A 27217-nucleotide genomic window follows, 5' to 3' on the forward strand; every position below is an offset into this window, starting at 1 on the left:
GCATCTGGCTCAGGCTGGGCCTCTGGGACTTGAGCAAGCAACATTTCATCATTAGGAGGAAAGGAGATGACAAACTCTTTCCTGAAAGAACCCAGCAGGCAGGCAGCAGAATTACTGGATGTGGATAAATAAAACCATTATTTCCAAATACATATCCCAGGCAGCACTAAATGCATTCTCCGTATCACAGGCGATACTAAATTTAGAACTGGCAGTTTGAGTCATATGCTGATTCCTAAAGAGAAAAACTAAATTCAAGGGGGAAAAATGAAGTGAAATATGAAAATAAAAATGCAATCTTAGTCTATAAGAGCAAGCTATCAAGAGAGGTGAAGGGGAAGTTACCCACACAGAAATTCTGGCTGAAAAAGAACTCCAAATGGGGACAGGGCAGGGTTTTGCTAGGTACCAGCAACTGCAGCCTTTGGGGAAACCTCTGGAGCGGCTCCCTGTGTGGAGTTTCAGAGAGGCAGGAGTGGAATCTGCATTTGAACAATAACATGTGAAGCACCCAAAGCCATCCCAAGGGCCGAGGCTCACTGATTCCAAAGTGCCATCATGCACACTGTCTCACTGAAGTTTTTTTCCTATCCTGCAGTGAAGGTACGTCACCCCCATTTTACATCGAAGAACCGAGCCTAGAGGGGTCAAGTGACTTGCCCAAGTCATACCATCAGTGAGGAGGAGCACAGAGATTTCATTTAATAAACTCTTAATTTTAGAATAGCTTTAGGTTTACAGAAAAGTTTTAAAGATAGTACTAAGTTCCCAAATATCCCTCCCCCAGTTTCCCCCATTGTCAACATCTTATATTACTGTGGTACATCTGTTGTTACAACTAAGGGACCAGCACTGGTACATTACTATTAGCCAAACGTCATATTGTATTTAGATTTTGCTGGTTTCTCCCTAATGTCCTTTCTCTGCTCCAGGATACCGTATTACATTTAGCCATCATGTCTCCTTAGTCTCCTCTGGTCTGCTACGGTTTCTCCAACTTTGTTTTTGATGATCTTGACAGTTTTGGGTACTAGCAGGTATTTTGTAGGATGTCCCTCAATTGAGTTTTTCTGATGTTTTACTCATAGTTAGACTGGGATTATGGGCTTGGAGGAGGAAGACCACAGAGGTGAAGTGTCCTTATCATCACACTATATAAAAGTTATATACTATCAACATGATTTATCACTGATGATGTTAACCTTGGTCACCTGGGCAAGGTAGTGTTTGCCAGGTTTCTCCACTGTAAGGCTATTCCTCACTCATCCCCCTCCCCCGACCCCTTTCCATGCTCTACTCTTTGAAAGCAAGTTAGGTGCTCCCAGGAGGAACAGTTTGGATGGAGCCTGAAAGAATGGATAAGATATTAAAGTGTCAAAGGACATCCCAAGTAGAGGGAACTGCAATGTAGGTAAGTGCAGGCATATCTGGGGAACAGGGCTGGGGGCAAGGTATTGGCAAACAGGGGAAGAGAAGGCGGGGAGGGTGGCTAGGCCCAAACTGAGTAGTGCCCTACAGTCAAGCACGGGGCTTGGACTAATCTGTAGGCGAGAGCCATCTCCTCTCATCACCTTGCTTAGGGCACTCAGGGTACTGCTCAGGTGCTGAGAAGTGGGACTGTTTTGTGAGTGAGATGCTGACTTCCAGCTTCCTTTATTCCCCAAAATTCTCCTGCTCTTTGAGGCATAGATTGCTGGTTACCTACTTATGATCCATTCTCCTCTTCTTTCCTGGTAACAGACTTCAAATTTTATTCAGGATAAACATATGCCCAGCTAAAAGTCTCACTTCCCAGCCTTCATAACAGGTTTGGCTATGTAACTAGGCTCTGGCCAGTTTTTAGTTGACATTGCTTGGTACCACTTCAGGGAAAGTGCCTTAAAAGGGCCTCTTTTTGGCCGGGCGCGGTGGCTCATGCCTGTAATCCCAGCACTTTGGGAGGCCGAGGCGGGCGGATCACGACATCAGGAGATTGAGACCATCCTGGCTAACACGGTGAAACCCTGTCTTTACTAAAAATACAAAAAATTAGCCGGGCATGGTGGCGGGCGCCTGTAGCCCTAGCTACTCAGGAGGCTGAGGCAGGAGAATGGCATGAACCCAGGAGGTGGAGGTTGCAGTGAGCCAAGATCGCACCACTGCACTCCAGCCTGGGTGACAGAGCGAGACACCGTCTCAAAAAAAAAAAAAACAAAAAGGCCTCTTTTTGTCCTTTCTCCCTTCTATCTGGCTGAATATTGCTAGCAGCCATCTTGGACCTTGAGAAAATCTTGAAGACAAAGGCCTATGTTAAGGATAGTGAAACAGAGAGATAGAAATAATTAGGGCCATTGATATCTGTAGAACTATTATAGCAATCTTGGGGGGGATATCATCAGACCTGTCATGCGTGAATGTATTAGTCTGCTTGGGCTGCCATAACAAAAAATACCACAGACTGGGTAGCTGAAACAACAGAAATTAATTTTCTCACAGTTCTAGAAGCTAGACGTCTACAATCAAGGTGCCATCAGAGTTGGTTTCTAGCAAGTCTCTCCCTGGCCTGCAGATGGCTGCCTTCTTGCTGTGTCCTCACATGGCCTTTCCTCTGCATGTAAAGGGAGAGGAATTCCTAGCGTCTCTTCTGCTTCTCATAATGATATGTCATATTAGATTAGGGCTCCATCCTTAAGACCTCACTTAACCTTCATTACCTCCTTAAATACCTTATCTCCAAATACAGTCACATTGGGGGTTAGGGATTTAATCTATGAATTTTGGGGAGAAACAATTCAGTCCATAACAGTGAGAGAAAATGCTTCTGTCTTGTTTAAGCCAATATTATTTCCGATGTCTAGCAATGTGCACACACTTTCTTAATGATAGACCTCCAAAATCCAAGGAACACCTTCTAAAGCTTCCACCTTGATGGCCTTGTTATCTGAAAGTCCAAAGGAAGGTACCAGAGATGGCATTCTTAAGTCATTTTGAATGCTGATTCATTAATCACTTTCATCCATTCAATTGACAAACATTTACTGAGCATCTACTATATGCCAGATACTGAGTTATGTGCTGGGGACACTAAAGTAAATGAAAATGGCCCTTGACCTCTAGGGGCTTATAGTTTTTATTGATTTACTTACTCTAAGCTCATCTCCTTTGAAAGGGTATTCCTATAATACAGTAAATAAAATACAAGCGGAAATTCAAAACCATGGAAAGGAGTCGTATCCAAATGCCAGCCCTAGGAGCTTATATACATGCCGAAATTGAGCATCCAGGTTGGCTTTAGCTTCCTAGCAACCATGAAAGAGCAAGAGAGTGTGACTTGGTTCTTGTTTTCTGAAAGGAAAATGAATCCCAATCACTCACAGAAGTCAAATGTAAGCATTTTCTTTTCTGAACAAACTCTACCTAGTGTTTGTGGGTGCCTTGAATGTCCTGGAAAGTACCATTTTCTGATCAAATCCTAGTCAACGTTCCTCTAAATTCTATGTGCAGTTCATTAGCTCTTAGATACTCATTGAATAAAGCCAGAGAGTTCCATGGTTTGCACACATGCTTTTGGTTTCCTACTTTAGAGCTTATGGAAGACTGTGAGAGATCACTTCACTCACAGAGAGAATGGGGACTGGTAAATACAGAAAGCTCTGAAGGTTGGACATTAGGTGTATGATTTTAAGAATAAGAAACAGCAAGATGGTATGACCCTAGAAAAGGGCCAGGGTATACCGAAAGATGAAACACCAAGATGAAGTCAGTACACCTCACTCACAGGGTTCCTTTCTTGGTGTATCACAACAGGCAGCATCTTATAAGAGAAAGAGTATGGGTTTGAATCCCAGCTCTGCTACTCTATAACTTACTAGCTCTGTAATTTTGGGGGCTTTAGCAGCCCAGAGACTCAGTTTCCTCAGATAAGATGAAAATGGTATCTACCTATCATGGGAATTAACTACCAAAACATATATGTAATCTCTGCCATAGTGCAATTATGGTAACAAAAGCCTACATATAAGGGCCTGATCTGTGCCAAGCACTGTATTATACACTTGACATGAATTATATCATTTAATCTTCACCATAAGGTAGATGCTATTCAAGAATTCGAAAACTGTTGGTTTCTCCCCAAAGCTATGCCAAGCCATATCCTTTGATATTTCTGAAAGGAATGTATCAGTGCTTAGAAGCCTCTTTGCCAGATCCACTCCATGCAAAGCAGCTATATTGACACTAATTTTGTAACCATCTGCAATCCCAAAAGTTTGCCGCAACTGGTATAGACTTTTAATTCTCGGGCTCCCCAGTGGGAGTCTGAAGAACTCAAACCCTTCCAAGAGGCTCTTTTTAACCTCCATTTGCAATGGGAAGAAAGACACTGAGGAATTTGGAGCATGCTATTCAAAATAGAGTGCCCAGGCTGCACGGATGGGGAGTGAGAGTTACTGTTTAATAGGTACAGCATTTCAGTATGGGAAAATAAAAATGTTCTGGAGATGGATGGTAATAATGCTTTCACAACAATGTGAATGTATTTAATGCCACTAGACTGCATGCTTAAAATGGTTACAATAATAAATTTATGTCATATATATTTTACAATAAAAATAACAATAGTAATAATAATAACAAATAAAGTAACCAGGGCTGTGAGGAATCTAAACATCATATATGATAGAGAATATGTGAAAGAATTCAAGTGTTCTGAAGGAAAAAGTTTGAAAGCTCTGGTTTACAGGATAATGGTACTTACTACTTATGAAGCATATCATATATGTCAGGACTTTACCTAGATTATCTTTATTCTCCAGCAGGGCCCTGCAAGGCATTCCTTGCTTATAAGGATCAGGTGACCAGCCCAGGATCACACAGCTAGAAAGTGGTGAAGATGGGATTTGAATTCAGCCAGTGTTCTTTCTTCTATACCACGCCGCCTCTCGTTCAAATATTAAATAGATGCCTGGATTTTAAAATGCCGAAAATTTATCTCAAGCCTGAGATTTTATTATTCTGAATTGGGATGTAGGGGGTAGAAAGGTCAGACATCCATCTTCTTGAAGGCTCCCTGTACTGCCAGGGCATGTAGGTAAACCTCTCAGCCTATTGAATCCTGCCCTCTAGGGGCAACCATTATGATAAGAGGAAACTAGAGGGTCCTTGAGATCAGAACCAGAGGCAAAACCAGGTTGATGCTGCCAGGGGACTGCATCAGGGCCGCTGGATCATAATCAGCTCCTATGGCTGGGGAGGGAGCCATCAGCCAACAGAGAACACAAAGTAAGCTCCAAATACAGAAAGAGCTACTAAAAGCATTTCTCCCCACAGTGTAGTCACCATATCCCAGAAGAGAAATTTTGAAGAGGAAGAGAAAGACAATGACACAGGAAGAATTAGAGTTCGGTGAGAAGGCTCTGAAATCTGCAGTGTATGTTCAAATCCTAGCCTATTGTTCTGTTGGTAAGACTTGTAACAGTTCTGGAGCTGCAGCACAATCTCCTACTTGCCTTGGGTGCCCTCAGAAATCCCTCAGCATCACCTCCTACTCTTCAGTTACCTCTCGCCGCATCACTGAATCTTGCCCTCCAGAAAAACAGATTTGGGAAATGATCCTCAGGTCTAACTCAGTATCACGAACTTCCAGATAACAAAGGTATTAGGCCAGAGTGAAAGGATGAGTGGCAAGGAAATGGGTTTTCTGTAATGCTGGCTATTGATCAGAGACTCCTAGACACTGAATCTGTATTTTTCCCCACTGGATAAAGATGTAGACTTGCTGACCATTAGTTTGCTTCAAAAAGTGGAAGAGCTTTTTGTATAAGAAATGTTTGTGAACATTCTCTTAAAGGAAAACATAGCAGCACTAAGTTCTTCAAGAATGATGAGACAAGCCTTGAGTGAAAAAGGCCTGTGATGCAGCAAGAAGGAGCTGATTCCTGGATGCAACAGAACTCTATTCTGCATGGATGGTGTTACCTGCAGCTGCAAGTTCCGCTAGGGAGCTAGGGGCTAGTGAAGGCGGAGTTGAGATACCCCGTATCTACTGTGTGCTGCCTGGACTCCTCACTCTCAAAACGTGTCTGTATCCTTGAGTGAGTAAGTCGGGAAGTTGATGTAATCTTACATGCGTGTGTGTTACAGGTATGAGTGTGTGTTTGTGGCCTCTTTCTACCAATCCACAGATTCTCACTGCATTTCCTCCAGCTTCCTTCAAGAATTTTCTCTTTAAGCTTGTAAGCCGGGACGCATTCATATGAGCGCCACAGATGGCCTGCACCGGCAGCAGGAGTCTTTCCGAGAAGAGCCTTGGAATAGTGAGCAGAGCTGTGGCTGACCAGCCCTGCCGTGTGGATCCAGCTGGAGTCAGCTGGGCTCTACTCCACACAGCGCACGGCTGTCGCCTGCTCACTTCAAGTGGAGGATCTGGCACTTATTTTAGGTCCTTATAAATAATACATTTTGTCATCTTGATTCTTCAAGGCCTTCTTTTAAGCTATTTTTTCCTCTTTGGGAAAACCGCTTTTACTCTACAAGACAGAGTTGTTCATAAATCAAGAGGAGTTCCTAGTGGCCAAAGCCTAAGTTCCTGACTCCAGAAGAAGCGGGCAGCCACCCAACCTGATTAGTCAAAGCCTCATACCAGAAGAGAATCTTATTTTAAGGATGAAAAGAAATGTCCAACATCTGATTCCTTCACCTCCAATCCAGAAAGTCCTAGTGCCTGAGCTTTAAATACCACATTCAACCCCTGCTTCCCCGAGAGTCCCTACAGGCTCATCAAGGTCAGTAAAATACTGAGGGTTCTTACCATCCGTAAAATGGGAACAAGGTCCTGTGTATAATTGTCCAAGTGTCTGGCATAAAGTCAGGGTTCAGCCTGTGAGCTCCCCGTTAACTCTTCTAGTCCCTTGCAACTCCCAAGAAGAAACATTTATACTTTGAAAAATTGTTACTTTCTTCCTTCTTCACAACCATGAATCAATCACAGAGGAAGTGTTTTCCAGTTAATATGGCACAAAGAAACCTAGTAGGACAGTGATAAAGTGCTGAACTGGAATCAGATAGACCAGGGCTTGAAGCCTGGCTCTGCTACTTGTTACGTGACCTTGGGTAAGTTCCCTAATCTCTCCAGACTTCAATGTCCTAGTCAATAAATCGGACAAACCACTAACTTTATAGTCTCTTGCAAACTTTATTGTGCATAAAAATTACCAGGGAATACTGCTAAAGTGCAGATTCCGATTCAGCAGGTCTTAGGTAGTACCTGAGGTTCTCCATTTCTAATTAGCGTCTCCCTCCCTGCCTCTGGTTTGTGGACCACCTTTTGACCAGAAAAGAAGAACATGAATAGTCAAGACATGTTGTAAGTTGTAAAGGGCTATGCCACTTTAAAGTCTGATTCATTAACCATTATCGTTTTACCTTAAAACACAAAGAAGACCATGAATTAACCCTTGATTCTTTACGGGTAAGCAAAATAGTGATTATTTATCTAGTAAAATAACAGGAGCTGGGGTAAACCAGTTGTCACCAATCCTCTCCCCACACCAGCCAAAAAAAATCCAACTACTAACCAACAAATTGCAACACTCCTCCTATCAGCTGTGAAAAAGTAAACCTACAAACAAAATCCCTAATAGAGCTTAAAACTATTTCAGATGAAAACTTTTAGGGGTAACAATGTAAACTACCCTGATCCTCAAAAAACCATTGTTTTAAGACCAAGTGTTAAAACCTTGTTATGACTAAACCTAAGTGTTGGTTTTGAGTATAAAAGCAGATTTGGGTAGGTTGAAAAAGAAAAAAAAAAAACAAAAAACACATAAACATTGAGTTCCTGAGATTAGTTTGTTGGAGGAGGAGAGGAAATTGATGACAGAATTTAATGGAATGGAAGAAGGAAGCCAGTGACAAGGACTGTAAAAAGGGCTTTCCTCCTTCTTGGAACAATCCTATACTCCAAGGCCAATTCCTTGGTGACACCTTTCCTGACAGGCTCAGATAGAGGTGATTTCTGCTCTGGTTGCCAAAGCACTAATACCCACTTCTTTACCCATCCTGGGGCCAGTGCTTATCACACCGTATTGAACACTCACATTGATCTCCAATCCCTTAAGGTCAAGGACCACATCCTATTTATATTCTCAGCCTGGCATAGTGCCCTGGCACATATTAGGCACTCAGTGAATAATGCTGATTGAATGCATGAAGTAGGGGATGTTGAAGAAAAAGTTAATGACCTTTCTTCAGGGTTTGCCTTTCCTGGAGCTATTCATTCATATATTCACTCACTTGGTGTCTTAGTACATTTTGTGCTGCTATAACAGAATAGCACAGACTGGATAATTTATAAATAATAGACGTTTATTGGTTTATAGTTCTGGAGGCTGAGATGTCTAATATCAAAGTGCCAGCATCTGGTGAGGGCCTTCCTGATGCATCGTAACATGGTAGACGGCAAGAGAGTGAGACAGAGGAGGGGAGGGGGAGGGAGAGAGAGAGAAAGAGAGAGAGAGAGAGAGAGAGAGAGAGAGAGAGAGAGCACATGTACATGCAAGAGTAAGTCAGGATGAACCCACTCCCTCCATAACAGCATTAGTCCATTCATAAGGGCAGACCTAAACACCTCTTACAGGTCCCACCTCTTAATGCTGTTATAATGACCAAGTTTTAACATGAATTTTGGAGGGGACAAACATTCAAACCGTATCACTTAGTAAGCATACATTTTCTAAGTGTGAGTACTCAGACCATTTACCGGTTTTCAGTGTATCTCAGTCTAAGAAATAGTTCAAATTTTCTTTATCTCAAGACTGTAAACTTAATAATATGTGATAAGTAAATATGTATAAACTTTTAGCATCTTCCCAAAGTACTTTTCTATTTTCACGGTAAACTGAATATATAATTTTCCTATTTTAAAACAAGGAAACTGAGGTCCAGGAAAAAAAAAACTATCTAAGGCAGAATCAAACTTTAGGTAAATAAAAATCACTTGGTGCACTTGTCAAAAATACAAGTTCCTGTCACCTACCTCCAGAGATTCTGATTCAGCAGGATGAGATGGAGCCCAGAAACCCACATTTTAATATTCCCCAGGTGATTCTGACGCAAGTGGTCTACAGACCTGGGGCAAGACCTCTACACAATTAAAGTCCAGTCCAGCGCTCTCCTTCAGGCTGCGTGCCTGGCCTATTCTGGAGGTCAGCATGGGTTGCAGGTTGTCTCAGGGCTTTGGTTTCAAACCTAGAGTCACAGGATGGGAGGCAAGTCACATGTATGGCACTTTCATGGGGCCTGGTGGCAAAGCCAAAACCAGGGACACACTCAGACAATGATGGCAGTTCCAAGAGCCCATGAGTAAAATCATGAAGCCAGAATAGTAGCTGGCAAATGGATCCCATTTCTGAGGACTTAAGAGCTGGAAGGCCAGGTTCTGGAAAAGAATTAGGCCTTCTAGGGAAGAGGAACAACAACAACAGTTGCAAAGAGGCTCATTTGGGGAAATACTGGAAGTGTTTGATGTATTTATCTTGGCTCTATACCCTTTCTTTTCCACTTTGAGATAGCCTACCAAATGGACAATTCAGTAAAGAACAATAACTGAAGACAGGGTAAGTTTCCCTCTTGTCTGTCTTCCACATCCAAGTCCTGCTGACTGGACCTCTATGTTCTCTCCCATCAGCCCCTTCTTCATCAGCCCACTTCCAAAGCCCTAATTAAAGACCTTGTGCATTACCTTTCATCTGAACTGTAAAAACATCTCAAGGCTCTCCCTGACTCTTGCCTCTCCTTCAAACTACCTCCCCTAGAAAGCCTCATTAATCTTCCCAGAGCATAGATTTCATCATAGAGTGTAAAAAGTCCACTATATCTGAAGCTAGAAGATCTGGTTCTGGCCCCAGCTCCAGCACCATCATTAACTAGTTGTCTGACCTTGGGTTAGTAACTTCCCCTTTTGGGATTCTGTCATTATGTGTGAGATGGTGATATGGTTTGGCTGTGTCCCCATCCAACTCTCATCTTGAATTCCCATATGTTGTGGGAGGGACCCAGTGGAAGGTAACTGAATCATGGGGGCAAATCATTCTCGTGCTGTTGTCATGATAGTCAGTAAGTCTCATGAGATCTGATGGTTTTAAAAAGAGGCATTCCCCTGCACAAGCTCTCTCATTTTTTGCCTGCAACCATGCACATAACATGTGAGTTGCTCATCCTTGCCTTCCGCCATGATTGTGAGGCGTCCCCAGCCACGTGGAACTGTAAGTCCAATTTAACCTCTTTCTTTGGTAAACTGCTCAGTTTCAGGTATGTGTTTATTAGCAGTGTGAAAACGGACTAATACAGTAAATTGGTACCAGTAGAGTGGGGTGCTGCTGAAGATACCCGAAAAAGTGGAAGTGACTTTGGAACTGGGTATCAGGCAGAGGTTGGAACAGTTTGGAGGGCTCAGAAGAAGACAGGAAAATGTGGGGAAAGTTTGGAACTCCCTAGAGACTTCTTGGAGACTTGTTGGATGGCTATGATCAAAATGCTGATAATGATATGGACATGAAATCCAGGCTGAGGTGGTCTCAGATGGAGATGAAGAATTTGTTGGGAACTGGAGCAAAAGTGACTCTTGTTATGTTTTAACAAAGAGATTGGCGGTACTTTGTCCCTGCCCTAGAGATTTGTGAAACTTTGGAAAGAGATGATTTAGGGTATCTGGCGGAAGAAATTTCTAAGCAGCAAACATTCAAGAGGTGACTTTGGTGTTGTTAAAATCATTCAGCTTTATAAGGGAAGCCGAGCATAAAAGTTTGGAAAATACCTGACATTTTCCAGCCTGACAATGCACTACAAAAGAAAATCCCATTTTCTGAGGAGAAATTCAAGCCAGCTGCAGAAATTTGCATAAGTAACGAGGAGCCAAATGTTAATCCCCAAGACAAGGGGGAAAAATGTCTCCAGGGCATGTCAGAGCAGCCCCTTCCATCATAAGCCAGAAGGTCTAGGAGGAAAATATTATTTTGTGGGCTGGGAGCAGGGTCCCTGTGCTGTGTGCAGCCTAGGGACTTGGTGCTCTATGTCAGCACTGGCTGAAAGGGGCCAATGTAGAGCTTGGGCCGTGGCTTCAGAGGGTGCGAACCTCAAACCTTGGCAGCTTCCACGTGGTGTTGAGCTTGCAAGTGCACAGAAGTCAAGAACTGGGGTTTGGGAACCTTCGTCTAGATTTCAGAAGTGTATAGAAAAGCCTGGATGCCCAGGCAGAAGTTTGCTGTAGGGGTGGGGTCCTCATAGAGAACCTCTGCTATGGCAGTGCAGAAGGAAAATGTGGGGTGGGATCCCCCACACAGAGTCCCTACTGGGGCACTGCCTAGTGGAGCTGTGAGAAGACGGCCACCATCCTCCAGAACCCAGAATGGTGGATCCAATGACAGCTTGCACTGTGTGCTTGGAAAAGCTGCAGACACTCAACCCCAGCCCGGGAAAATAACCAAGAGGGAGGCGGTACCCTGCAAAGCCACAGGGGTGGAGCTGCTCAGGACTATGGGAACCTACCTCTTGCATCAAGTGACCTGGATGTGAGACACAGTGTCAAAGGAGATCATTTTGGAGCTTTAAGATTTGACTGCCCCGCTGGATTTTGGACTTGCATGGGGCTTGTAGCCCTTTGTTTTGGCCAATTTCTCCCATTTGGAATGACTGTATTTACCCAATGCCTGTAACCCCATGGTATCCAGGAAGTAACTAATTTGCTTTAGATTTTACAGACTCATAGGCAGAAGGGACTTGCCTGGTCTCGGATGAGACTTTGGACTGTGGACTTCTGAGTTAATGCTAAAATGAGTTAAGACTTTGAGGGACTGTTGGGAAGGCATGATTGGTTTTGAAATGTGAGGACACATGAGATTTGGGAGGGGCCAGGGTGAAATGATATGGTTTAGCTCCATGTCCCCATCCAAATCTCATCTTGAATTCCCACGTGTTGTGACAAGGACCTGGTGGGAGGTAATTGAATCATGGGGGCAAGTCTTTCCCATGCTGTTCTCATGATAGTGAATAAGTCCCATAAGATCTGATGGTTTTAAAAAGAGGTGTTCCCCTGCACAAGCTCTCTCATTTTTTTGCCTGTCTACCACCCACGTAAGACGTGAGGTGCTCCTCCTTGCCTTCCATCATGATTGTGAGGCTTCCTCAGTCACATGAAACTGTTAAGTCCAACTAAACCTCCTTCTTGTGTAAATTGCTCAGTCTCGGGTATATCTTTATCAGCAGCATGAAAATGGACTAATACAGATGGAGGCTGAACTAGGTTATATCCAAAATCCTTTCCAACTCTAGGATTTTTCCAACTCACACCTGCTTAAAAACTTATTAAACTTACTAAGTTTTTAAGCAGGCATCTTTTTGCCCATAGAATTAAATATATAAATGCTTTACCCTGGAACATCTGAGGAGGAGGCCCTCTGTGATGATCTGATCCTAACCTTTTCTAAGCCTGTTCCCCTTAGCCAAACTGAAGTATTCCTACTTTCCTAAACAAGCCTGAAGTTTTTTGCTTCCTCAATACTTTGGTCATTATTTTATTTTAGAAATCCTACTACACCTATTTCAATGTGTACGATTCCTACCTTTTTGAGGTCCAAATCACATGGATCTCTTTTACGTTTTTCTCTTTGTGCCCATAGGCTAAAATCAAACTTTTTCTGCTCTGATCCCTCTAGTACTTCTCTCAGCTGGTATTTCAGTTCCCCTCGGCCTGGTTCACACATCTTCTGTCAGCTCCTTGAGAGCACAGCCTGTGTGTGTCTCCTACCCACTTAGCACAGGGCCTTGCACAGAGAATCACTTGACAAATAATTGTTGGATAAATGTTGGAAAGTGGATGATCCCATTTTAGCTAGGTCCTGAATTTCAGTGGCAGCCAAGGCAGAGAAGAGCACACATTGGACAAATATTATTAATAGCTTCCAGTCTTATAAAACAAGAAATACAAATTCCTGTTACAGTGAACAACTTTTTCTGGAAATCAACTCCAAGGATACAAGCCACAAAAAGATGCTACCAAGCTTGGCAGTGTAGTATGTGCACACTGTTCATTAAGGCCTAAGATGATTTTCGTTGCCAATACCAGTTTGGGCTGAGGTGCTCAACTTGATGGCTGAGGATGACTGTAAGCTCCAGGCAGTTGCATGGCACAGAGCACAATCCACAGAGCATATCCTCATAGCCACAATAGCTCCGTCTAAATTCTGAGTCCTAGGGTTGTGGTAAGAGGCAGACTTCCTACATATATGGTGTACTTGGAAGGGATTTCCTCCTCTGACACTCCTACCCCTGGATCTGGACTGTCTCTGCTTATTCTCTGTCCATCTGGGTCAGGGTCAAGCATGTATATGTTTTATCTCCCTAACTACACCATCAATTCCTGCCTGGAAGGACCTGTATCTTATTCATTTTCCTATCTCCCTCATGCCTAGCACAAAACCTTGCTCATAGCAGATGTCAATAAATGTTCTCTGGATGGATGCTCAAATTTGGATCAAATTGACTCAAATCCCAATTAAAATCCCCAGTCAGGAAGACAAGATTTAATTTATTTTTTTCCTACAAAAAGGACAATCTTGCTGTTTAATATAACTTAATACATTTTCTTCACAACTCTGAGACAGACGCAGGTTCTGTTTTTAGACGGCATATCTGAAATGTTGTAAAGTAGTGCTGGTTTTGATATTTTATTCTGATTAAATTTGAGGCATATTAGAATTATAAATGATAACTGGGCTTGCTCTGAACTATTCATCATCCTACAATCCTAGGGTGTGAAAGGCCTTAGAGAACAACCAGGTGGTTGTATAGCTGAGAGAATGAAAATTTAAGAGCTGGAATTAGAACCCAGGTTGGATGGTTGACTGGTTAGGTAGAGAGTTGATTAGTTTCTTTTCCTTGTTATTTATTCAGCAAACATCACTGAGCACATACCATGTGCCAAGTTTCGTGCTGGATTCTAGGGATACAGAGCTGGCAAAGACAATCACAGCCACCAGTGAGGTTACAGACTAATAGCTACTTCCTGATTCCTTAGCCCAGCACATTTTATCCTCTTCAAAAGAGCTAGACTTTCTGTTCAGAAGAGCTTCCTGGAGAAAAGGACCAATGTCCACTGGGCAAGAAGGCCTTGCATTTACTGGATCACTACAGGTATATGGGCCAAGGGCATCCACTCAAGGTCTACTGGACTGGGTTACTTGAAAGCCTCATACTTTCATGCCTCCTTCATGAGAATATTTCTGAGGCTGCATCCAGACTCAGTAGAAAATGGGGATTTGATTGGTTAGTATTCAATAGAACAGCTATTTTCTTTCCATCAACTAGACTATAGCTTTAAGACCTCTATTGGTTCCTGATGCCTAAAGGATTAAGTCCAGTACCCTCAACATGCCACACAAAGACCTTCATGGTACAATCAATAATGTAACACATCAGTGCATATCTCCTAAACACACTGTCTTGTTTTCTATTTCTTGAATATACTCCTTTCCTTAAGGATTCTGGGCCTTTTCAAGTGTTATTCCCTTTTCTGGAATGCTCTCTTGCCTAATCCCCTTCTGAGGTGCAGTTTCTCTATGAAACTTTCCCTTACTTCCCCTATGAAAAGTAAGTCCCGTCCTTCGAAGTTCCCACCTTCCCTGGACTCTTCTTTGCCATTATACCACTCACTGAGATTCACCTATCTACAAGTTTACCTCTCCAGAGAGAAGGGGAGTCCAGAAGAAAAGAGCCCTATCTTATTCACCACCAGCAGAACACCAGCCACAAACAAGGTACTTGCTAAAAGACTGCTGAATGAATGAATCATTTAGAAATAGCTCCCCTTTTCACTTCTCCAAGCTATCTTTTAGAGGTATAAGAACTAGCCTCTATCTATAGTCCCTCAAATTTATGGAGGTACATCCTGGCAGTCAGGTCTATTACCTCTGAAGTCTACCCACTGCCAGGTAATACCCTTCTCTTCTTCCTTACCACACCCCACACCCCCATCCCCAAGTTTAGGAGCTGAAACTAGCTATTAATTTGATCTATACTAATTGAGTACTACAGCACTTACTATTTTGTCTAACACAGGGTCTGGCTGAGTAAGTGATAAATAAATGAATATTTATTGAAAGCCAAATGAATGAGTCCCCCTAAACCTCATGTTGAAATTTGATCCCAATATTGGAGGTACAGGCCTGAAGCGCGATGTTTGGGTAAAGGGGGACAGATCCCTAACGAATAGTTGGATGCCCTCTGTGGGGAGTGAGTTGTCACTCTATTAGTTCCTGGGAGAGCTACTTGTTAAAAAGAGCCTAGCACCTCCCCTCTCTCTTGCTTCCCGTCTCACCATGTGATCTCTGCATATGTTGGCTCCCCTTTGTCTTCTGTCATGAGTGGAAGCAGCCTGAGGCCCTCACCATAAACCAAGCAGAGGCCGGCGCCATGCTTCTTATACAGCCTGCAGAACTATAAGCCAAGTAAACCTCTTTCTTTTTTTTTTTTTTGAGACAGAGTCTTGCTCTGTCACCCAAGCTGGAGTACAGTGGCACTGTCTTGGCTCACAGCAACCTCTGCTTCCCGGATTCAAGCGGTTCTCCTGCCTCAGCCTCCTGAGTAGCTGGGATCACAGGTGTGTGCTGCCACCACGCCCGGCTAATTTTTGTATTTTTAATAGAGATGGAGGGGTTTCACTATGTTGGTCAGGCTGGTCTCGAACTCGTGACCTTGTGATTCACCCGCCTCGGCCTCCCAAAGTGCTGGGATTACAGGCGTGAGCCACCGCGCCTGGCCAATAAACCTCTTTTCTTTATAAATTACCCAGTCTTAGGTATTCCTTGATACAAACACCAAATAGACGAAGATAGTAACCTTCAGGGCATGCACAACACTAGAAGTCAGAAGACCTGGGTGCCATATGTGGCCTCTCATGAAGCACAACATAACAACACGAAAGAGTCCAGGTAAAATGTCAAAGTAAGGGAAGCAACCTGTTTTTGCCTTAGAGAAAGCTAGGAAAGAAGAAAGCCCTGTGGCTAGAGAGGCCAGGGTAGGCTTTAGCGGTCCAGAACACAGCCCTGGGGCAAATGTCAGGGGTGCAGCATGCCAGGGAAGGATGATGTTTCCTGAACTGGCATAAAACTAAACAGGCGGTATCTGACAGAGAGACTTGAAGTGGCCTCTGGGCAGTAGGGAAGAGTGTGATAGAGAGAGCTATGGAGAGGACTTAAGCATGACCTTAGCTTCCAAATGTATTTAGTGGGGTGCAGTAGAAAGACCACTAGATTAGAAGTCAGAGGAGGAACTAGGGAAAGGAAACAAGTATTGACTGAGCACCTCCTCTATTCCAGGCTCTGTGCTGGGCAGTTTACACACATTATCTCATTCAGCCCTTATCATCACCCTCCCAGGGAGATATTAATATTCTTATTTTATAGAGAAACTGGGGCTCAGACAGGGAAAGCTACTTTAGCACTCTGAATTTCAGGATGCTTACCTGTAAAACCGATAATAATAAAACCCCTCTCACAGGTCTAGTGTGAGAATGAAAATGAGATACAGTGTAGAGCACCTACTACCATGCCAGGTGCTCTAATTATTAATATCAATAACTACTTACAATAACTAGCTTGCACAAGGTCATACAGCTCGTGAGTGCCATTGGTGGGATGTAAATGCTGGATGGTGTTTACATTATGTCAGGCTGCCCCTTAGAAGACCAGGATTTGAAAAACAGCCCTGCCAATAATTAGTTGGGTGACCTCAGACAAACTATTGCACCTTGCAGAGCCATGTTCTCTTAATCTGAATAAAAGGGCCAAGAACCCTGCCCTACAGAGCCCACAGGGAGGCTAGGCAGATAAAATAACTGGTAAATACAGAGCTTTATTGTGTACACAGATGGAACCGTGATGACTATGATGGATACCCTGAACAGGGACAAATGTCTTCAAGTTGGAGTGATTCAGGTATGCTAGATGGTGACATATGAAGCCAGAATTTTGCCTTGGGTGTCAAGGATTTTGCAGGCAGCAAGCAGCCTCTAGTTTACAATGACTATGCTTGCCCCAACAAAAGCCTAGTCTGTATCCTCTTAATGCTCCCCATGAAAATAAAAACATCGTGAACCTCCTAAGACACCATCAGAGACATGCTTTAGGATTTTATCCAACACATTAGAAAAATAATTCCTCATAAAATCGGCTTTAGTAAAGAGTTGGCATGGGAAAGGGACACGGTCAGAATTCTTCCAGGGGTCAGATTGCAAGAAACATGCCACTCTCAGCACCTGAAAGGATTTCTCTGTAACGAAGACTGAGTTCTTTGGGGAAACTTAAGATGGGTGGGCTGTTTGCTGAGCCGGTGTCAGTCCTCAGGCAGAAACAGGACAGCGTGTCCCAGCCTACCCCAGGCTGCCAGTGAGCTGACACATGCCCTGAATTTGTGTTCTGTGGAGCAATGAATGTTCTCCCTGTGCAGAGCATGCAAACTCAAGCCATGTGCACACCATCCACGCGCACATGCCACAGGGCTGCCAGCTGATCAGAGGCTCCGAAGCCTTCTCCCCGCCTCACATCCTGAGGTGTTGGCTCCTGGACTTAACTCATTTGACCCTCACACACAAAACTCTGCAAGGTATTATAAACCTAATTTTATAGACTAGAAGAAGGAGGTTCAGAGAGCCACCTGCCTAATTTACATAGCTAGAAGAGGTGGAGCTGAGATTTAGCCTAGGTCCTTCTGACTTCAAGGACACATCTGTCCTTGGCAGATTTGCCTAAGGCAGACTTACTTTTCAAGACAGAAAGCAAAGCCAAGAATCAGAGAATCTTAAAGCTGCGATTCTCAGTCCACCATGGGAAGCAGTCCCTCTGTCCCACCTGACATGTGGTTGTCTGGCCTCTGCAGGAACACCTGCCCTGACAGGGGCTCACCATCTGCTCCAGTTATAAGAGGTTCTTTGTTCCACTGACATAGAGAATGCCAGCTTCCCCTGAGTGCCTAAACTGGCATAAATATTTCATCACTCACTGCACTGTATTTTAGATACACTACAGGATATTTTAAAGGATACCAGCTCCCTTTTGTGATGGTAATCGCGGTTCCAAATTCATGTGGCTTGTGAGTTTAGATTTTCACAAGGCAAATGTTCTTAAAGCATGTATCTATTTCACATGGGCATTCACAGATCCTATCACATGGTGCCAGGGCTGGATGAGTCACACCTCTGCCCACCACCCACCTTCCTGCCCGCCAGTCCAGCTATCCTCTGCTGTTCTACAGAAGGACACGAAACCTCCTCTGACACTTCTCTCACCCTCACCTGCTAACCTGGACACAAAGAGTTGCTTTCAGGCAACAAACCAGAACACATAGCAGTGGTAAGGTGGGGTGGCTCAGAGTACCACTTTGAGCCCTGTTCAAAGTGGAGAACTGATGTAGTTACTGTCTAGGGAGACTGCAGAAGAGAGGCCCTCAAAGACAGATTGAAGAGTTGCAGCTGCAGAAGAAGCCCCTGACAAGCCAACCCCCTGAACTCAAGGACAGGTTCCCTTGATGAAAAGTCAGCAGCTCAGCATCCTAGAGATTTAGTATTCTCTAAAATCACAAGAACAGCAAAGCCAGATGGGTTCTGGGGCTGTCGCTTCTGAAGTACCACGGGTCCTTTCTGACTTGACATTGTGTCTACCATATAGTAGATATATATTAATAGCAAATATTTTAGTAAATAAAAGCACACATGTCAAACACAAATATCTCAATCACAGATTTGGAAAAACATCTCAAACAACATGCATCAATATCTAAACTGTTTCCCCTAAAGCAGCAGAGTCTCTCCCCAGACTGTTCCTGTTCCTTCTTAGGCTGAATTCTCCCTTTTCAGGATACTCTGGTAAGGAAATAGAACCACAAGGGTGGGAAGCAAACCATGAGTCCTCAGGCCAGCTACTAAACAAGGCTGACCCCCAGAGAGGCTGGATCTGGGTCAGATTTCTCGGGGCATCCTAAGGCCATTGTGGCCTACCCTTGGTGGCCATGGGCATGGAATATCCATACCCAGATGTCTAAAAGGCACCTCTAGTGCAGTGTGTTCAAATTCAGATCAGATCTTCCTCTCCGAACCTGTTCACCTTCTACTTTTTATTTTTAGCTTAGCGAATGGCAGGGCCATTCCCACTTATGCACCCAGATACCTGGGGCTTATGCTTCACATCTTTCTTTTCCTCACAGCTACATTCAATCCATCATCAAGTCCTACTAATTTTACCTGCTAAATATCTCAAACCATGTTGTCCTTCTTATCTCCACTGTTACTTCTCTCACTCTATCCAGCATGATTTCTTACTGGGACCATTGCAAAAGCTCCTTAACTGGTTTTGCCACATCCACTTTTGCACCCTCCATCCATTCTCAAGGCCATTGTTGGAAAGATCTATTGTAAATGTCAAATTGAGCATAATGCCCTCCCCATGAGTAACATACACATAACCACCTCTGCTTCAAATCCTTCTATGATTACTATGAGCTTAGAATAAAAGGAAAAGAAACTCTTCACATGGCCTGCAAGAACCTAATCTCCCCCTCCAGCTTTTTCTCTGTACTGAAATCATATTGACCTTCTCACTTCTTTGAAAGCGCTAAGCTGCCTCTCACCATGGGGGCCATATTTGTCCATATGCCTAGAAAGCTTTCTCTCCACCCTACCCACTCCTTTCATCTAATTATAACTCCTAGTGATCCTTCAGATCTCAGCTCAGATGTCAATTCCTTAGCAAAGCTATCCTTGATCATGTGAAGTAAGTGAGGACCCCTATCATACATTCTCATAGTACCTTGTCCCTTTCTTTCGTAGCATTTATCCTAGTCTGTAATTTTACATGACTGGTGCAATTTTTTTTTTTAACAGTGTCTGAGTCCTTCCATAAGACTTAAGCTCCTTGAGGGCGAGGGATCATGTCTGTTTTATCATCATAGTATCTCCAGCTTTTAGCATAAGGCCTGAAACATAGTAGATAGTCAATAAAAATCTGCGGAATGAATAATACACCGCAGCTATTCACTGAGTTTATTCCAAGCAATCATATCAGGTCCCTTTCTAATAGTATTTCTGAGGTTCTCTTGAGTCTGGCTTAGACTAACAGAAACTGTTGATATTTTTGCCACCTCTCCTTATCTCTCTGGTATCCACTACAGTGAACCACCTTCTATAGATGAAGACACCACAGCATTGCCATCATTACCACAGTTACATTTATTGAGGATTTACTTACCACGCATTAGGCGTGGTACCAAGACCATGCATGCGGTATTCAGTTAATCCTTTCAGTACTATGAGGTATACATTACTAGCCCTTTTTTGCTAATAAGAAACAGAAACTCAGAGAGGACTTGCTAAAATATGGTGGGGCCAGGATTTGAACCTTGGTCAAACTTGAAAGTCTACAGTCTTAATCATAACCTACTGCCCTATAAAATGAGCTAATAATAACCACTCATAGTGATGTCAAAGGACTCAAGCACAGTAGGCACTCAGTAAAGGGTGGCTGTTATTTCTGTGGTGCTGGAGGCATTGTGGGGAGTGATAAGCACTTACCATTTTGCCCAGAAGAGAACTAATCTGGCTGCCTTCTAGGACTGAAACAGCTGGACTTGGTTTGAAAGAGAGACTTTTATGAAAAGCAGCATGCTGTGGCAGTTCCAACACAGAGTGTGTGAAGAGAGGAGTTGATATGCTAACGAAACCAATGCACAGATTTTTAGCCCTGAGAACCAACCATTTGAAATGAACTTGAGTTTCTCACAGCAAGCCCAGACATCAAGCCTGCATAAGGATCCCCAACCTATAATAGTTCCTTGAATTTCTTTTGTTACTTCTCTATCTCCTGTAGCTCTCAGAAACAGAGAGAACAGGCCACACTTAAAGTCAGGAGATTCTAAGTCTGAATTCTGATATGCCCAGGGTTGAGCAAGTGGGGATCCACCAAGATGCCTGGGCCTCAGTGAGAACCTCAGTGTTGCAGGAAGCCAGGAGATGACAATGAACTATATTGTCATCCTCTGCGGCCTGGCTTGGGGTTGATCTATTCTTCTGAGTCTTCCTCCCTTCTTTTACTGTCACTCACCACTGGGCATGTAAAGGAAGAAAAGAAGCTGAGATACTTGAGTTCCTACTATATGTCAAGCACTCTGCATCCATATTTTCATGTAGTAAGTCAATCCTAACAACAATCTCAAGCAACAGGTGCCATTCTCCTTATTTTACAATCAAGGAAACTGTAGTTTAAAGAGATTAAATGACTTAGGAGAAATCACTACACAGTAAGAGAAAGAGTTGAGATTCAAATCCAGTTTTCTTAGATTCCAAAGTCTGTGGTCTTTCCATTTACTGTTCTGAAGAAATCTATAATGACTGAGGATGCAGGAAACATTAAGGACATTACTTGGATGTGTATAGGTGGTATAAAGCCATGAGAGCCCATTCATTCCCTCCTTCCCTTCATTGCACCCACTGTTCACTGAGCACGACCAGTGTGTCAGACACTGCGCTGGAGGACGGGGATAAAGAGATGGGTAAGATACAGCCCCTCCTCCTCAGAGGTTCACAGTCTAGTGAGAGGAGCACTCTAGGGAAAAAAGGAAAAGAGAACAATGGGAAACTGAGCAAGAGAGAAAGAAGGCAAAGGATCCTAAAACATCAGAACCAGAGGGGTTCAAGGAAGACAACTACTCAAAACCTGGCTACATCACCTGGAATTTATTACCTGGAGGACTATCAGAACTAAAAATTTCTAAGCACCCAATTCCCAAATCTATTGATCTGGAAGTGGGCCCAGGAATGTATATGTTTAATAATTATCCCAAGTGATTTGATAGAATAGGCCAGGTGACTAAAACCACTGATCCAGACCTTTCACTTTATAGATATGAGAACAGAGGGGCAGAAAGGGCAAGTGACTAGCTCAAGGACACACAGGAATCAATACTTCAGACTCAGGTATCCAATTCACAGCCAAATGACCTTTAGTCATTTTTTAAAAATTAGAATAATTTTATTTTTATACATTATATATATATTTATACATTCACATGACATTTTATGTACATGGATTAGGTAGTTCTTGACAATGTTATATGTTTACTGAAAAATGACTTTTTATAAAAATAAAGCTTGGAAAATAACAAATCAATTTAAAAGACTAAAATTATCCACGGGCTTTCATAATCAAGAACAGTATTTTCACCCTCTCATACCTCTGACCACCTCTTTCCTAGGCAGTCAGTATAGGGCAGAAAATTATAAATTAATCAAGGATAGTGCTTCAAGGTACTGGTTCCCAGACTGTGATGGACATAAAGAAAGAGCAATAGACAAACAAGCATTTTAGTATTTGCCAAAGCCTTGCATCTTCCTCCACCCAGAATGGAGACGTCCTGCCCACTGAAAAAATGATGGGCCTCCTGTTGCCAGCTTCTCTGCAGTGATCTCAATCCCTTTGCCTCACAAGAGCATCAGAAAGGTCCCCTGCCCTTCCAGCTTTAGATTCCTTTCATTGGCTACATGTAGAAGACAGACATGGGCCAGAGGTATAGAGAGGCTCTAAGCCAGAGGTGTCCAATCTTTTGGCGTCTCTGGGCCACACTGGAAGAAGAATTGGGCCACACAAAAAGTACACTAACAACGGCTAATGAGCTTAAAAACAAACAAACAAACAAACAAACAAAAAAACAGAACAAAAAACCCCTGTTTTAAGAAAGTTTACAAATTTGTGTTGGGCTGCATTCAAAGCTGTCCTGGGCCACATGCAGCTCGCTGCCCGTGGGTTAGCAAGGCTGCTCTAAGACAATGAGTGTAGGTAGGCCCTTCTATAGGTCCTCTGAGTTCATGGAGCAACTTCTCAGCAGCCATCTCCACCAGGTTCCTTTCTTCTGTTGTTTCACTGTGGTTTGCCTCTGTAACTGCTTGTTCGAGAACTCTGTCAGCAAACTCTACATGCTCTGCTTCAACTTCTTCATGTCCATTTTTTCTTACAGCCTTAGCATAACAAAGTTAAATTTGATTTACCTTTGGGGGCTCAGCTATCAAAGCCTACTCCTTCTTCTACTCTCAGGCCATCGGCCCTGGGGCTGATAAGGAAACACAGAAGCAGTGGTTAGAGGCGTAAGTAGAAGACTCAGTAGAGCTCACTGTTAGAAAAGCCAAGTGCAGAAAGGGTTCCAAACAGGGGCACAGCAGCAGTGCTTGGTGAAGAGGCAGCCTCAGTAGGAATGGGGTGTCTCAAGACTTGGGCTCAGCTGACTGGCCTCTCCATCCTGGCTCTGTTCACTGATATACTAGGCAAGACACACCCTTCTTTTAGCCTCATTTTTCCCATTTGTAAGTGAAGAAATTGAATTAGCTTGTGTCCATGTTTCCCATCCAGATTCTGAAATTTGAGATTTTCATTTTTTTTCCTTTGGCACTGGATACAAATGACTAAGATTGATCCTGTGACTCATGTTTATAATCCATAACCACAGAGTCTGAAATCTTAGAGCTAAAAGAGATTGACCAATGCAATTCTCTCTTTTTTACTCATTTGATGATAAAGAAACTAAGGTCCAGAGAGGGCCCACTTCCAGGTCTATAGAACTGGGAATTGGGTGCTTAGAAATTTGCAGTTCTGATAGTCACCAGGTGATTAAGTTCTGGAAGGGCAGGAACTATCTGTCTTGTTCTCCACTGCATTACTGGTCAGATTTTTTAAAATGCTTGTTGAATGAATGAATGAACAAATAATCTCCTTCCAACATCATGCAGCCTGGGACCAGGGAAGTATCCTTACTCTTTGCCTGGAGGTAGGGGCAGATAAGACTGAAGCCACAGACTGCTTCTGGCCCCTAAAGGGATGGTGCTCTCCAGCTGGGGAGCCAGAACAGAGCCAGGAACAAATTCTCAAGGTTGGTGGTGCCAGCAGCGCTTGGCCACAAAGTGGACTTCTACTAGAGTCCTTCGTGCTGTACATAATGAATCACGATATGTCAATTACTGCATTCTGTTAACAAGCTCACGTCCACCTGTGTATCGCCAATGAGTGCCTTGCAATTTGCCACAGCTCTGCAGTTAATACACGGCAGAACAAGTGGGGCAGAGGATTCTGAAACACTCCAGGCCCAGGGAAATCAGGTGGTTGGTTTGTTTTTGGCAACTACTGGGCTTGATGATTGAGCAGCAGTACGTAGAGATGTATTCTCTCCTCTCTGGGGAAAGGGTCTGTGTCCTGGGTCTTTCCTGTCCTGATTCAGATAAGTTCAGATGGAGAACGCCATCTTTGTATTTTTTTTTTTCTCTGAAGTATTGAACAAAACGGGGCAGAGGCAGAATGGTAATTAAAAAAATCACCTCCAGCATGGTTTGATAGTCTGGTCATCCGATCATCAGCACTGAAGTCTCTCACAGGATTCAAAATATGGCTCCATGACACATGAACAGTGTGATCTTGGGTATATCTCTTAATTTCTCTGCAACTCCATTTCCACATCAGCAAAACTGGGATAATAATTCTTACCTTGCAGAGATACTGCAAAGATTAAATGAGAGAATGCATATCAAACCCAGAATGGTGGCTGACATGTAGCAGGTATATAATAGATGAGCCTCCTACCATGTTAGAGGTGTTTCCTGAAGGGATTCTAATCTCCTGAGGAAGACTAGGGCCAAGACCTTAAGCAAACCCAGACAACAGCCTCTGTGTCTTAGATGTGTGTGTGTATTACCCCCTAGTGGCTCCACAGTAATGATTACAACTGCAGTCATGTGAGGATGTCAGATCTGCGCCTCACCTCCACACTGGCTGTGCGAGAAGTGAGCAAGCCTCCTGGTGACAGGGGAGGCTGTTCCTTTATCAGGCAGCACCGCTGCAGCCCCTGACCTACTTTCTTACTAAAAATAGCTCTTCTTAGGTCACTGCCGCAAATTGAATTCCACTGCTTCACTGCACCCTGTAAGCAGGTGGGTGGGCACCAGAGCACATTTGGTGAGCTGCAAGCCTCTGCTTATGTGGTGCATTGCTGCCCAAGGATGCTAATTCCACATGCCTGAGCAGACGGCAGAGCGTGTCTGCACTCAGCAGGGCTGTATGTGACCCTGCTGGGGTTCCTTTATTTGGGGGGAAGGGGGACAGGGAGGGGCAGTGAGGGAAATTCTAGATCCAGTTTTGAAGTCTGACAGAACTGAATTGAAACACAGCATCCAATGCTTTCTTATTTGACCTTGGGAAAGTCACAACTTCTCTTTGCCTCAGTTTTCTCATCTGTAAAATGGAGAAAATAAAACTGACCTTAAAGTATGATTGTATAGATATTTTAAAATGCTATTTACAAAGCAGTCTTTGGCACAGAAGAGGAGCCCAATAATGAAGCTAGTACAGGTATTCTCCATTGTATGGCCTGTTGCTCCACATGCCCTCCAGCTAAAGCCTCTCATAGCAGGGGGAGCAAGGGACAGAAGGCCAATCAAAGAATTAGGAAGATTTTAAGCTGAAAGGGCTTTAGCAGTACTGAGGTCAAAGGTTCTCAGACATGGCTGAGCATCCCAATAACTGGTAGCCTGTTAATAATACTGATTCCAGGTCCTTACCCAGGAGACTGGGACTCAAGAAGTCTGTCTAAGGGCCAGGGTATCTGCAATTTAATAAGCTCTCCAGGTGATTCTGATGAACTGCCAAGTTTGAGAACCTCTGAACTAGGCCAGTCACCTTGTTAAAGTAAATGAGTAAATGAATTACTACTATTTTTCTTCCATTATAAGCACAATGCATAGTCATTATAAAATATGCAGAAAACATGGAAAAGCAAAAAATCAAAATAAAAAAGTAAAAATTCAATCATATATTGAGTGATTATTAAATGCCAGGCCCTTTGCTGAGTCCTAGGGATTTGTTGGTAACACAATTCTGACCCTAAGGAAGGCCCAGTCTATGTGCAGAGACGGAAACAAACAAGAAGACTGTAACAGAGGACATATGTGTTAGAGCCAAGTTACAAATTTTATAGAAAGAAGGATGAAGGAGCAACTGATTCCACCTAGGAAGTCAGGGAAATTTGCAGAGCTGGACTAGAAGAAGAGCAGATATTCATAGCTAGACAAGGGAGTGAAGGGCATTTCAGAAGGAATGAACCAGACATACAAAAGCATACAGGGATGAAAGGTATTTGCCAGGAAAATGTCCTAAGGTCACCATATACAGTAAATAGTGGTGGCACAAAGACAGCTGGTGTGAACATCTGGGTCTGGATCATGAAGGGTGTGGATAACATCAACAATGCTTCCCACACTGGGAAGTATATTTCCCAGTATATTTTTCATATGTGCCTTTTTGTTTTCATTTTTACATGACCAATGCTGCAATTCTTACTTAATAAACACTACAAATTAGTGAAGCAGATAGGTCATCTTTTATTCATTACCACGTTAGTAAAATTAGGTAGCTCCTAATTTTACTAAATTATAAAAAGACTATGATGAACATCTTTAACCATAAAGTTTTTTTCCTTATTTAAGATCTTTCCTTAGAGGAGAATGCTAGGATATGAATTAATAAATGAAAGTGAATGGACATCTTCAAGGCTCTTGATAATAGCTCCAAAGGATTTTCCAAAAGTGGCACAGATGTTTTTATAAATGAGGAGATAAGGCCCAAAGAGGTTCCATGTCTTGTCCAGATTATACAGTCGAATGGGGTAGTACCAAGAGCAACATCTGGGTCTCCCAACTCCCACTCTAGCTCTCTTTCTTCTGACCACATTGCTTTTCTACAAATCATAGAGAGATGAAATAATATCTATTCACCCAATGCTTCCAATCAATTCTAAGTATTTTAGGTTAGCAATGTACATGTATAGGAGATGTGAGTAACATGTGTGTGTTTACATGCACATGTGAAGCTCTATATACGAGTCTATTTTTCCATCCTTATCATGTATGCTCCCCTACCAATGACAATTTTTGTTCTAGCCAAGCTGAGCAAATCTTACATTGTCTTACCTCCACACCTTTGATCCTACATGAAGTATCTCTTGTTCTCCTAGTCAAATTCTATGCACATTTTTAAAATCCAAAAAGCATTTCCTGACTCTGGGCACTTACTATCAACAACAGTCATATGTGATACTTACTTTATTGCTTTGCAGCAGCTCTGGTATTGATATAAAATTATTTAAGTTTTACCTATAGAATAAA

At 43.0% G+C, this 27217-nt stretch overlaps 1 protein-coding gene across 6 annotated transcripts in view; it reads right to left on the reverse strand.

Annotated features, from left to right (window-relative positions):
* Positions 1 to 27217, reverse strand: part of SERGEF (secretion regulating guanine nucleotide exchange factor) — a 225000-nt gene that overhangs the window by 34077 nt on the left and 163706 nt on the right. The window contains exons 11-12 of one of the 6 annotated variants that reach the window (XR_008669777.2): positions 24380 to 24557; positions 23063 to 23124 (exon numbers count right to left, since the gene is read on the reverse strand). The exons of 3 other annotated variants lie outside the window; for them this stretch is intronic. Coding sequence is in view for 2 of the 3 variants with exons in the window: in XM_055355970.2 (XP_055211945.1) it covers positions 24490 to 24557 (68 nt within the window). In the remaining variant the exon portion in view is untranslated. Of the gene's footprint in view, positions 1 to 9106; positions 9226 to 23062; positions 24558 to 27217 lie in introns of those variants that run through there. 2 more of the 6 variants (XM_063711029.1, XM_055355970.2) reach the window with 2 other exon arrangements.

This window comes from Gorilla gorilla, chromosome 9 (assembly GCF_029281585.2).
Source record: "Gorilla gorilla gorilla isolate KB3781 chromosome 9, NHGRI_mGorGor1-v2.1_pri, whole genome shotgun sequence".
NCBI lineage: Eukaryota > Metazoa > Chordata > Mammalia > Primates > Hominidae > Gorilla > Gorilla gorilla.